The sequence below is a fragment of the Saimiri boliviensis genome, chromosome 3 (assembly GCF_048565385.1).
Source record: "Saimiri boliviensis isolate mSaiBol1 chromosome 3, mSaiBol1.pri, whole genome shotgun sequence".
In the NCBI taxonomy this organism is placed as follows: Eukaryota; Metazoa; Chordata; class Mammalia; order Primates; family Cebidae; genus Saimiri; species Saimiri boliviensis.
This window is the reverse complement of record NC_133451.1, coordinates 2,506,723-2,519,442: the sequence shown is the minus strand read 5'-3', so window position 1 is coordinate 2,519,442 and position 12,720 is coordinate 2,506,723. Positions and strand designations below refer to the sequence as shown.

The following is a 12,720-nucleotide window of genomic DNA, read 5'->3' as shown; positions in this document are numbered from 1 at the left end:
CTATGCCCCAGAAGGTCCTGCCCTGCTCTGGAGGCCACTGTCCCATCTTCCCAGGAGAAACCTCCCAAGCCCTGTTGTGAGCTGCTGGCCTTCTCCAAAATCTGGTAGGCCACAAGGCAGGATGACGTAGCTCAGTGCTCAGTGATAGGGGTGAAGTGTTTCCAGCAGGCACAAGGGGGACTGATTGTGCGGGTCTGACCACAGGATCTGCGTTGCAATCTTCCTGCTTGGAGTGCTCCAAGCCCTTGGGTATAGTCTGGCGAGGCCTGCAGCCCCTCAGCTCTCACCTATGCCAGTTTTCTCTCCAAACCCAGGGAAAAAGGAGACAAAACCACTCACCGTCAACAATCTTGCAAAAAGGAAGAGGAAAAACAAAAGAGAAACAAGCAATCAGTTTGATGTAAGTGATAAATGAAGGCATTTCTTTTTTCTGATATGTGACACCCTCTGTAGAATCCTCTGGTGGGCAGCAGAGGCCCCCCAAATCTCCTCCCACCTGCAGAGAATCTGTGCACCTCTCCCAGTCAAGCCCATTTCCCAGGTCACTCCACCTCCCAGCTGATAGGCTGTGCCTCTCCCCATTGGGTGTTTAGTGGTGTCTCTAGGAACATGAACACAGCCAGCCACAGCCACATCACATGCTGGCTGCAGGACGTGGGGACCTTACTATCTGGGGGCTGCAGCTTCCTCTTCTGGAAAACAGAGGCACCAGAGCCCATGTCCGACCAAGCTGTTGTGAGGATGACATGAGGCAGTGAACATTCAGCACAGCACAGCACGGGGCACCAGGCTCTCTTGTGCTGACACGGCTCATGTCAGCAACTGCCAAGGTGGAGCCTTGATGCAGAAGAGGATCTGCATTGCTCAGTAGGCGGTTACAAATAACTCAGAAGAAGAGCAGGCTATGCATGGACCAATGGGTGTGAAAGACACCAAGGACTGAGATCAACCCAATTCTGTGTCCTGGGGGCCTAAGAATAGACAAGACTAAAAACTTGACAAGCCCCTCAACTGCCAGCTAAGAACTTACATTTAGACGATTTCTGCTCCAACAGTTTCAAACTTGGTTCCTCCCGCCTCTGGCAAAGTGCTCTTACCCACCTAGGGAGGTCAGTGGAACACCTTTCCCTCTTGCTCAGCATGCAGGAGGGACTGCTTCAGGACAAGTTCTCACTGCCTAAGTTCTGACTGGCAGGACATCCTGCCCCACAGTGATAAGAAGCTCTCATCCTCTACTCTGACTCCCGTGTAGCCAGGATCCTGGATATGAACTGGGTACCCTCACTCAGACACACTTGTGCTACTGGCAGGGCAGGGGTGCAGTCTGATTTGGGCTGCTATGGATGCTGGCACTGGCAGGCAGAGCTGCGTCATGAAGAAACAGTTCTGGAATGGGCTGCTATGTCTCGAGCCCAGGCCTCTCCTCCCTAAAAAGGATCTGCAGTAGTATCTACCTGAACCCAAAGATATTAGTGCCTCCAGACCATCTTGGAGCAGACATAGCAGCTCCCTAGGTGGGTCAGTGCTTTGAAGTCAAGAGTTATTCCTGGAGACCCAACCCAGAGATTCCTCATTTAGGATTCTCCTTCCATGTTAAAATCCACTAAGCTTAGGAATAATTAGACTGGATTGTTCCCAAAATGGCATCCTGACATACATAAATGGCCATGCATGCAGGATGCAGGCCTCAGTACAAAGGTCTTTGATTTGTGGTTAAGAATATAATCCACACGTGTGGAGCCACTGAAAAGTGTCCCCCTTGACTCTTAGAGGAGACTGCAGAAGGTGACAGAAGAAATCTGGGGACAGTCAACCTCATCATCAGGACCAAACTTAGCAGGGCTGGCACAATGTACTATCTACATGAAATCTAGAAAAAGAGGCTCTGATAATAGCTTTGGCCCTTGGAAAAAGCCCTGGATTTACCTGGGAGCAGAAGGAAATTCTTCTATGGGTAGAAATGACCTCAGCTTCCTACAGCTCCGATATGCCCCTACCCTCTGCCAAGATGGCCCACTAATTAGGTATGGACACCCGGAAGGAGGATGACGCCCCCCGTCCCCCAGCAATGAGAGTGTGCATACTGAGTATGGTCTCCTGTGAGTCATACTCAGCTTCCCCCCAGGGGGGGGGGCCAAACTTAAGCCTGTCCTGAGCACTGAGCCCAGGGGCTGCTGGCAAACAGCAGGTGATACACACACAACTACTGGGCTGTAAGAACAGGGCGGCCAGAGTGTTTCCTCGCTGGTAACAATTCTGACTGTGCCTATTTTCAATGAGAGAAAAACAGCTTACAGATGAGGCTTCAGTGTAAGAATGATACCACGCGCTGGGCGCAGTGGCTCACACCTGCAATCCCAGCACTTTGGGAGGGTGAGGCGGGCAGGTCACTTGAGGTCAGGAGTTCAAGACCAGCCTGGCCAACATGGTGAAACCCTGTCTCTACTAAGAAACAATACAAAAATTAGCTGGGCGTGCTGGCGAGTGCCCATAATCCCAGCTACTCAGGAGGCTGAGGCAGGAGAATCGCTTGAACCTGGGAGGCAGAGGTTGCCGTAAGCCAAGATCGCACCACTATACTCCAGCACAGTCTGGGTGAGAGAGTAAGACTCTGTCTGAAAACAACAACAACAAAAACAGTTAAAAAAAACCCCTAAAACTAAATATGGCCGGGTGCAGTGGCTCACCCCCAGGTGTGGCAAGGTCAGGTCACACAGATCTACTTCATGGGCAACAAAGCGGTAACATGATTTTCCTGAAATAGTTTTCAGTTTGAGTTCTCATCACTAAATGCAAGAACTTCTTTTTTGCTATTGCTTTTTTCTTTTTTAAAAAATTTATGCCGGGCGCGGTGGCTCAAGCCTGTAATCCCAGCACTTTGGGAGGCCGAGGCAGGTGGATCACGAGGTTGAAAGATCGAGACCATCCTGGTCAACATGGTGAAACCCCGTCTCTACTAAAAATACAATAAAACTAGCTGGGCATGGTGGCGCGTGCCTGTAATCCCAGCTACTCAGGAGGCTGAGGCAGGAGAATTGCCTGAGACCAGGAGGCGGAGGTTGTGGTGAGCTGAGATCGCGCCATTGCACTCCAGCCTGGGTAACGAGCGAAACTCCGTCTCAAAAAAAAAAAAAAAAAAAATTTATTTATTTTTTTGAGATGGAGTCTTGCACTATCGCCCAGGCTGGAGTGCAGTGGTGTGATCTCGGCTCACTGCAATCTCTGTCTCCTGGATTCAAGCAATTCTCCTGCCTCAGCCTCCCAAGTAGCTGGGACTACAGGCGCACGCCACCACACCCAGCTAATTGTTTTTTTGTATTTTTAGTAGAGACCGGGTTTCATCATGTTGGCCAGGATGGTCTCGATCTCTTGACCTCGTGATCTGTCCACCTCAGCCTCCCAAAGTGCTGGGATTACAGGAGCTACCGTGCCTGGCCGTTTTTCCCTTTTTGAAAGTTCGATTCCACAAGATGTCTGAACTTCTTTAGCACAAGTTGTAACCCTGACTTGCAGTCTGTGACCAAGGCTGTCAGATGCTGGCACTGGCCAGGGACCCACACCCAAGAAACAGCCGACTTGATCACACTCCCAACACTTACCACAACAGAGTCATTGTGAGTCAGGTCAACAACGACGGGCTCTAAAGATTCACAGGTGAGGTCCACAATTTCATCTCCAGCTTCCAAAGAAAGTATTTCAACAAGCATTAAGAATAAAGTAAGGCTGTATCCCTCTACACTTTAGTATGACTGCAAATGTAATACAGGCTTACGCGAAACTAAACTAATCCTCAAGTACACACTGCAAAGAGCACCAGGACCAACATCTGCTTCAGGAGTGAAAGCCAGTAAACACGCTTCCAGAATTCTGCTCTGAGAAGGGATGGATGGTTTTGACAAACGTAGCACGGGGGTATGAGTGCACGTGTGCACACCTCTATTCCACGGCATCCCAATTCCACATAGCTATGCCTCTGTGCCCACCTGGGAGAAGGCACCATGCACGCTCAGCCCCAGGCCTTTCTCTTTGGGATAGACTGGCCTGAAACGTCTGCTACTCCCAGCAGCGGAAGCAGACCACTCTCACTTGGCCCAGAGACCTAGTCTGGCTTAGCTTAATAATTTTGTCGGTTTATCTGGGGCAAACTTTTTATCTCTATTTATCTCTCAAGTGTCTTCCTACTGGGATGGAGAAGAACAGTGGTATTTATTGGTCCCTAGAACCTTAACACACGAAATGGGTTGCATCTGTTGTGAAGCTTGCCTTTCAGCCCTAGGGTATACTGTGATGTCTACATGAACTCAGGATGAAGGTAAGAAGGACATGGACCAAACAGTTAACGTACAACTTCCATTTATGTAAAATAAAAAATGACTTACAACCATTTTTCTGATTATTAACATTAAAAAGCAATAAATGGGCCGGGCGTGGTGGCTCACACCTGTAATCCCAGCACTTTGGGAGGCCAAGGTGGGAGGATCACTTGAGGTCAGGAGTTCGAGACCAGCCTGCCAGCCTGGCCAACATGGTGAAACCCCATCTTAAAAAAAAAAAAAAAAAAAAAAAAAGGCGCCGGGCGCGGTGGCTCAAGCCTGTAATCCCAGCACTTTGGGAGGCCGAGGCGGGTGGATCACGAGGTCCAGAGATCGAGACCATCCTGGTCAACATGGTGAAACCCCGTCTCTACTAAAAATACAAAAAATTAGCTGGGCATGGTGGTGTGTGCCTGTAATCCCAGCTACTCAGGAGGCTGAGGCAGGAGAATTGCCTGAACCCAGGAGGCGGAGGTTGCGGTGAACCGAGATCGCGTCATTGCACTCCAGCCTGGGTAACAAGAGCGAAACTCCGTCTCAAAAAAAAAAAAAAAAAAAAAAAAAAAAAGGCAATAAATGAAGTTAAGATTTTTAGAAATAGTAGTAGTGTAATATTTGAGGCAAGTGTCTTGTAATGCATTTAACCTATCTTTTTATTTTTTGAGAGGGAGTCTTGCTCTGAACACTGGAGTGCTGTAGCACGATCTCAGCTGACTGCAACCCCCACCTCCTGGGTTCAAGCGATTCTCCTGCCTCAGCTTCCGCAGCAGTTGGGACTACATGTGCCCACCACCATGCCCGGTTAATTTTTTTTTTTTTTTTTTTTTTAGTAGAGACAAGGTTTCCACCATATTGGCCAGGCCAGTCTCGAACTCCCGACCTCAGATGATCCACTTACCTCGGCCTCCCAAAATGCTGGGATTACAGGTTGTGAGCCACCGTGCCTGGCCTACGTATCTTAACTTCTTTTGTTTCCCTTTGAGATGGGGTCTTGCTGTTGCCCGGGCTGGAGTGCAGTGGCATGGTCACAGCTCACTGCAGCTTCAATGTTCCTGGCTCGTGTGATCCTCCCACCTCAGCCTCCCACATCTGGCTAGTTTTTTCATTTGTAGAGACAGGGTCTTGCTATGTTGTCCAGGCTGGTCTGGAACTCCTGAGCTCAAGCAATCTGGCCAATCTGTTTTATTTTCTTGTATCATAAAGTTTCACAAGAATAAAAACCATGATAATCTTAGATGTACAATATGATTTATATAAAAATCACTGCATTTTTTATTAAAAAGATGGGCTGCCCAACAGTCCATATACTGATATACAATAATTTATTGAACCGTTCTCTTTCTGGTGAACACAGCTCTGAGTCTTACAAAAACAGTGCTCTAATGGGCAGCCCTAGGCACACACCCTTGCACAGGGGTAAGGACCTCCTTAAGGATAACAAGTGCCACGTTGGAAAGCAGCTGGTTCCTTTCTGGTCTAGAGACAGGGTCCTAACCTCTACTGAAGTAAGTCAAAGCATTTAAGAACCCACTCGTAGACGTGAAACTCAGAGACCACAGAGAACTCACTACTCTTGGGGGGCCCATCTTGCACTACGTTGTTTCTCTTTAAAATGCCAGCTTGCAGGTATCCTAGTTATAAAAACAATATATGCAGGGCAAAGGTACTTAACTCAGGCTGGCCATCAACCACTTCTTGAGCAGGTATAAAGGGGAAATCCAGTCTGACCTCTGCCTACACCAAGTTCCAACACAGGGAGCTCTGTGGACAGATTTACCTTCTGGGGTGATTTTATGTCTTAATGAAAAACAGAAGAGGAAAGCCAAGTACTTTACAAGGTCAAGTGAATTGGGAGATGCAATTTCAAACAGAAAAGGTGGGGCCATCTCATTTGCACTGGAGATTTTTCCTTTTTTTTTTTTGAGACAGAGTCTTGCTCCATAGCCAGGCTGGAGTGCAGTGGCATGACCTCGGCTCACTGAAACTTCCGCGTCCCAGGTTCAAGCAATTCTCCTGCCTCAGCTTACCGAGTAGCTGGGATTACAGGCACACGCCACCATGCCCAGTTAATTTTTCTATTTTTAGTAGAGACGGGGTTTCACCATGTTGGCCAGGATGGTCTCAATCTCTTGACCTTGTGATCCACCGCGCCCAGCCGATTTTTCTTTTTTTTTTTTTTTGAGACGGAGTTTCACTCTTGTTACCCAGGCTGGAGTGCAATGGCGCAATCTCGGCTCACCGCAACTTCCGCCTCCTGGGTTCAGGCAATTCTCCTGCCTCAGCCTCCTGAGTAGCTGGGATTATAGGCATGCGCCACCATGCCCAGCTAATCTTTTGTATTTTTAGTAGAGACGGGGTTTCACCATGTTGACCAGGTTGGTCTCGATCTCTCGACCTTGTGATCCACCCGCCTCGGCCTCCCAAAGTGCTGGGATTACAGGCTTGAGCCACCGCGCCCGGCGATTTTTCTTTTTTAAAGACGGGCCCTTGAGTTGTAAATGGTGAGTGTGAGACTGCATAAGCCTTCTGAAGACACTGAAAACACCTTCTGATAGCTCACCCTGCTACAGTGTTCTCTCTCCACTTTAACACCCCACAGTTGTAGTGCCCCTGGCTATCTTACCAGTTTCCACGAGTTCTATGGGCTCTGCTTCCAAGGAAATCTCCGGGGTGGAGGCTGCTTCCCGAGTTCGCTTCTGGGCTTGTCTAGAATTTATTGCTCCACCACGACGCTTTCTCTGGGTAGCAAGGAGGAAAAAATAGTCCATGACCACCAGAATGTCAGGGTTTCAGGAAGAACTAAAAGGGCAACACTAGAAACAGTTCAACTCATTAAGAAGCCAGTGAGTAGACTTGAAGTTAGAGCTCCTTTCAAAACTTGAGATTCCAGAATACTGAATGCTTACGGAGAAAGAAAATTATCCAAAACATACAATGAGTAGAAATTCTATAAAGTACAACTTCTGTTATATCAAACTATCTATCAGCAGGTCAAAAGGGACAAGATGCACCCCTTTACAAAAGCTTGGGAGTGGATGCCCTGACCAAAAGGCTGGAAACCTTTCCCTTTAACCAAAAGTTATCAATTTCTCTTCCTTGACTTTGTGTTCAGCCTTATTAAGCCCTTTCTGTTTCTTAAAGTAAAGAACTTCAAGTTTTCTGAGTTTCTATATGTTGTGGAAAGCTTATCTTTCCTTGGGAAATGTGGCCTTGAACCTTTTGGGATATTATCAAGTGTGATTCACACCAGACAATCATCTCCCACAAAGAACTCAAATAACCAAAGCTGTTTCAAGCCTGTTCCCAGGGGCTGCCCAAGAGCCATGTCTTCCAGAAGGTTCAGGCTCTCAGCTGGTGGATCTGCAGATGACACTGACCAGCCTTTCTTCCACATCCTTAGGGCTGCTGGTTTGCCCATATGCGCCAGCATTTCTGGTCTGGCTGGTCCCAAAAGATGAGCTGAGAATATCCTCTACCTTCACCAGGAGACAGACCTTCCCAACAGCCTGTCGCCTTGTCATTCCCACTGCGTTTTCATGCTCTTCTCCCCTCTGCCCTGTCCTGCTCTCCTTCGCACCTGACCACCTGGGACAGGTACTGCACTACTAAGTCTCAAGTTCCTCACCAGTACCAGCCTTGCACAGCTGTTAGAATGACTAAATGAGATCATTATGCAAAGTACTGTGCAGAGATGGAAGATGCTACTAATGTCCCAATTCCTTAGCCTTACTGGGGTCATTCTGACTCAGGAAACTCTGAAAGGACCAAATACTGAAGGTGAGATTCATATAAGACCCAGGAACACGCACCACACAGCCAAGCCCTTGCTAGGCAACAGGGCTAAGCCTAATTCTACTTGTGTTCCAATGCTACTCTATCAAATGACAGCTTGAGATATTTTGGAAACGAAGCTGGGTATAGCAACTTCTCATGGTCTAAGGAGCACAGAACCAGCCCCAGGAGGGCCCAGCGGCCAAGTGACAGCAGCAGCTCAAAGTGAGCAGCTCATCTTTGCCTCAAGGGAGCTGACACTAACCTCAGGGGAGTTCTACTGCCCAGTGCTTTAAGGGTTTCTCCGGCCGGGCGCGGTGGCTCAAGCCTGTAATCCCAGCACTTTGGGAGGCCGAGGCGGGTGGATCACGAGGTCGAGAGATCGAGACCATCCTGGTTGACATGGTGAAACCCCGTCTCTACTAAAAGTGCAAAAAATCAGCTGGGCATGGTGGCGTGTGCCTGTAATCCCAGCTACTCAGGAGGCTGAGGCAGGAGAATTGCCTGAACCCAGGAGGCGGAGGTTGCGGTGAGCCGAGATCGCGCCATTGCACTCCAGCCTGGGTAACGAGAGCGAAACTCCGTCTCAAAAAAAAAAAAAAAAAAAAAGGGTTTCTCCAGCAGCCACCAGGTTACTTAGGACTCTTTAATATTTACCCCCTTCTCTTTGACAACATCCTTGTAGCCTCCTTCCCTTGCAGCAGACTAAGTCTGTCTTACTAGACACTGCTAAGGAGATCTTCATGCCCTACACGGTTACCTATGTGGTTTCTGGGCCCCATGGAGGGAGCCAAAAAGGCAGCCATGGGTCCTGGACCCTAAATCTTCCTGCATGGGTAATTACAGGAATGTCTCCACCCCTCCCTAACCCCAGGAATCCTCTTTCCTGTCTGCTCCTCCGTGCCTTTCACCAGAGCTTCTTCCCTGCCTGGAGTGCCCATCCCTCCCTTTCTTCACTTGGCCAATTCTCGCACGGCTTTCCAGAATCCACTTAAATGTCACCTCCCTCCTGAGGACATCCTTCACCCTCCCACGCTACTGTCTCTGAGCCTCCTCCTCCCAAGTGGCTTCCCTGGACCACTCAGGACAGGCTCAGTCGGTCCAGGAATATTTGCAGGGCTTTCCCCTCTTGCCCTCCCATAAATTCTGGTCATGACTCTGCTCCTTTTAACTAGCAGGGCCCTCCAAGGTCGGTAGCTTCTAGTGAAAACTGACCATCTAATCACAACCACACCATACTTTCAGGAATTTTAACCAATTTCTTCACACGCACTTATAAAAGACTACATTTTTTTTTTGCCTGTTCTGACCCGGCCTAGGCAGAGATGAGGCTTCAGAGGTAAGGCTTAGAACATCCATCTCCCTGCAGGCGAGCTACGTGGTCATCTGCAGGTGAAGCACCAAGGTGGGAGGGAGGTCAGAGAAACAGGCTTTTTTGTGTATCACATCAAAAGTGGGCCTTGGAGCACAATGGGGGCCAGGAACGGTCCGGAAGTAACAGAAGAAGGTGAGGACCCAAAGGGGTCAGAGGATGTGAGCAGCATTTCCATCACCGTTCCTTCTCAGAACTGTTTATTCAGTCTCACCCTGCCCCCACCATCCATCTTTCCACACCATTCACAGCACCTCTGGAGCACTGGAAGAGATGAGCAGGCTATTTCACATCTGATCTGCCTGATACGGAATTCAGCATCTCAGAAAACAGTTTTGAGTTTAGATCATTCGATCAACCTTGCAGAGGGAACTTTGTCAGTAGAGAATAAACTGGGATGGGGGACTTTCAGGCAATCTCCTCTAGAGCTAAAGGGGTTCCAGGTGACACCTGAGTTACACCACACCAGAGGTGCCTCACAGATGTGATAAAAGCTCTACACAGTCTGGGTATGGTCGCTCACTTTGGGAGCCCAGGTGGGAGGTCTGCTTGAAGCTAGGAGTTCAAGATCAGCCTGGGCAATAAGGCAAGACTCCATGCCTACATTTTTTTTTTTTCTGAGACAAAATCTCACTCTGTTGCCAGGTTGGGGTGCTGTAGCGCGATCTTGGCTCGATGCAACCTCCGCCTCCCAGGTTTAAGCAATTCTCCTGCCGCAGCCTCCTGAGTAGCTGGGACTACAGGCGTGTGCCACCACACCCAGCTAATTTTTGTATTTTTAAAGTAGAGGCGGGGTTTCACCATGTTGGCCAGGATGGTCTCAATCTCTTGACTTCATGATCTGCCGGCCTGGGCCTCCCAAAGTGTTGGGATAACAGGCGTGAGCCACTGCGCTCAATTTTTTTTTTTTTTTTTTTGCCAAGCACAGTGCATGCCTATAATCCCAGACATTCAGGACATAGAAGTGAAAGGATTGCTTGACTCCAGGAGGTGGAGATTGCAGTGAGCTATTATCACACCAATGCACTCCAGCCTGGGCAACATTGTGAGCCTCTGTCTCAAAAGACAAACAAAAGCTCTAAACAGTAATTATGACACATCAACTTGGGTCACTGAATATAAGAAACTTTTCACTATGGATTATTACTATCATGCTCACACTGAACCAAGAACGTCATAGGAAATAAAGTAGAAGGGAAAACTGAAAACTGGGTTGCAAATACTTTTATTTATTTACTTTGTAGAGACAGGGTCTCACTCTGTCATCTAGGCCGGAGTGCAGTGGTGTGATCATAGCTCATTCTAGCCTTGAACTCTTGGCATTAGGGAATCTTCCTGCCTCAGCCTCCCAAGATCTGCGGCTAATTAAAAAAGAAAAAAAATTTCCTCCTGAGCACTCTAGGAAAAAAAAAAAAGAAAAAGAAAAAAGAAAAAGAATTTTTTTTGGGGTAGAGATGGGGTTTCCCTATGTTGCCTTCATTGGTCTTGAACTTCTAGGGTCAAGTGATCTTATTGTCTCAACCCCTTCAAGTGTTGGGATTACAGCTGTAAGCCACCATGCCCAGTCTACAAATAATTTTAAAAACCAACAAGTCAAAAGGCCTGGCCTGGTGGCTCACATCTGTAATCCCAGCACTTTGGGAGGCTGAGGTGGGCAGATCACAAGGTCACGAGTTCAACACCAGCCTGAGCAATAGACAACCAGCTGAACCCTGGAGGAACAGGTTGCAGGGAGCTGAGATAGCACCACTGCACTCCAGCCTAGGCAAAAACCAAACCAAAACAAAACAACCAAACCCAAAAAGTTTAGTATTTCTATGTTACTGACAACTGCTCTGAAGGCCTGCGATTTTCAAACCCTAAGCTATTCCTTCTCAGAGTTCTGTCTTCAGGGCACTGCCCTTTACGACTGGAACTTAGCTCATTAAGTAACCTGATGTAACTACCAGAAAGATTCTATACATAGTCCTTTAAGAGCTAGGTTACTTAGAAGTGCCATTATGGAACTCACTTTCATTAACGTGCTACAAGCAAGATGGTAATTAGCCCTAAAAAAATTAAAAATTCAAGAGCTGGTAAAACTTACCGTACTCATTGTGCTCTTTGGTGCCAATGTACAGAAAAGGAAGTGATCTATGCCCAGGTTTGCAGGGAAGTCAAGTGTTCTCAACCTTTCATGCCCTCTGGTTACTCATCTGGCTTGCAGAAGAATTTGGATCTGGACAGATTTCCAGTATTTTCAAGTCCTGAAAAACAAAGATATCAATGTGATCAATGCTGCCACTTACATCACTGGTAACAAAGCTCAGTTCAATAATATATTGGTCCTTTCGGTTACTAGGTTCTTTGTGGAATATTTTATGCAACGACATCCTTAATTCTAAATTTATCTCAGGAAGTAAGCATTATTGTCACATACAGGACTTCCTGATCCCAACGCCCACGACTGTAATTATTATGCCACCTCCTGCCCTTCTTTCCAGTTCCTGCCATCTTGGCAAGGTACTGTGCTAACTGCTGGGAAGAGGCAAAAGTCAGCACTTCCACACATGAGCACACCAAATCCTCAGCAAAGGGAAGGGACCAAGCTTCTGAGTCAAGCAGAGCCCAGAGCCTCAGGCTCTTCCCACAGTTTCACTGTCGGAGTTGAGGAGACAAGAGCCACTCAAGGCATTCTGTGTGTCCAGCTGAGCCTTGTGTCACTGTCACAGGTGAATGGTGAACTGGGAGACTGCAGACTGGGAAGCCAAGTACAAGGTTTGAGGAAATGTAGAGAAATCATCAGAGGCAGAGGCTGAGGCCCTCGGATTAAATTCAGGGACCCACTGAGAAGTGAGGCTGACCACAGTAAACTCAGTGTCAGTGATGCAGTGGGTAACGGAGCCACGAGCCCTGGGTACAGGGCAAGGCTGAGAGACTAACAAAGAGCCAAAGCAAGGACAAGACCCTTGTGGTCACCCACTGCTGGGTGCTAGTGGCTTAGACTAGGATGGTGCTTCACAAACATGAGCCTGCATCAGGCTCTCCCACAGCCCAGAGGGCTCGTGAAGCACAGGCTGCTAGGCGCCCCCCAATTTACATTTCTAACAGGTTCCCAGGAGTCGCTGCTCCAGAGACCACACCATGGAACGCACTGAAGTAGCATAATGAGATGGAGTTGCCAAGTAGACACAGGCGAGAGACCCAGGTGGCAGGAGCGATAGGAGCGCTCTCACACGCACCCTTCTGCGCATCCCCCGTGCTGCCTTGTCATCCTCCTCCGAA

General features: G+C 48.2%; 1 protein-coding gene across 1 annotated transcript in view; it reads right to left on the bottom strand.

Annotated features, from left to right (window-relative positions):
• RNF4 (ring finger protein 4) overlaps positions 1 to 12,720 on the bottom strand; it is a 32,749-nt gene that overhangs the window by 3,489 nt on the left and 16,540 nt on the right. The window contains exons 2-5 of the mRNA XM_039468065.2: positions 11,543 to 11,702; positions 6,937 to 7,051; positions 3,600 to 3,679; positions 340 to 349 (exon numbers count right to left, since the gene is read on the bottom strand). Of these exons, the coding sequence (XP_039323999.1) occupies positions 340 to 349; positions 3,600 to 3,679; positions 6,937 to 7,051; positions 11,543 to 11,551 (214 nt within the window). The 5' untranslated portion in view covers positions 11,552 to 11,702. The remainder of the gene's footprint in view (positions 1 to 339; positions 350 to 3,599; positions 3,680 to 6,936; positions 7,052 to 11,542; positions 11,703 to 12,720) is intronic.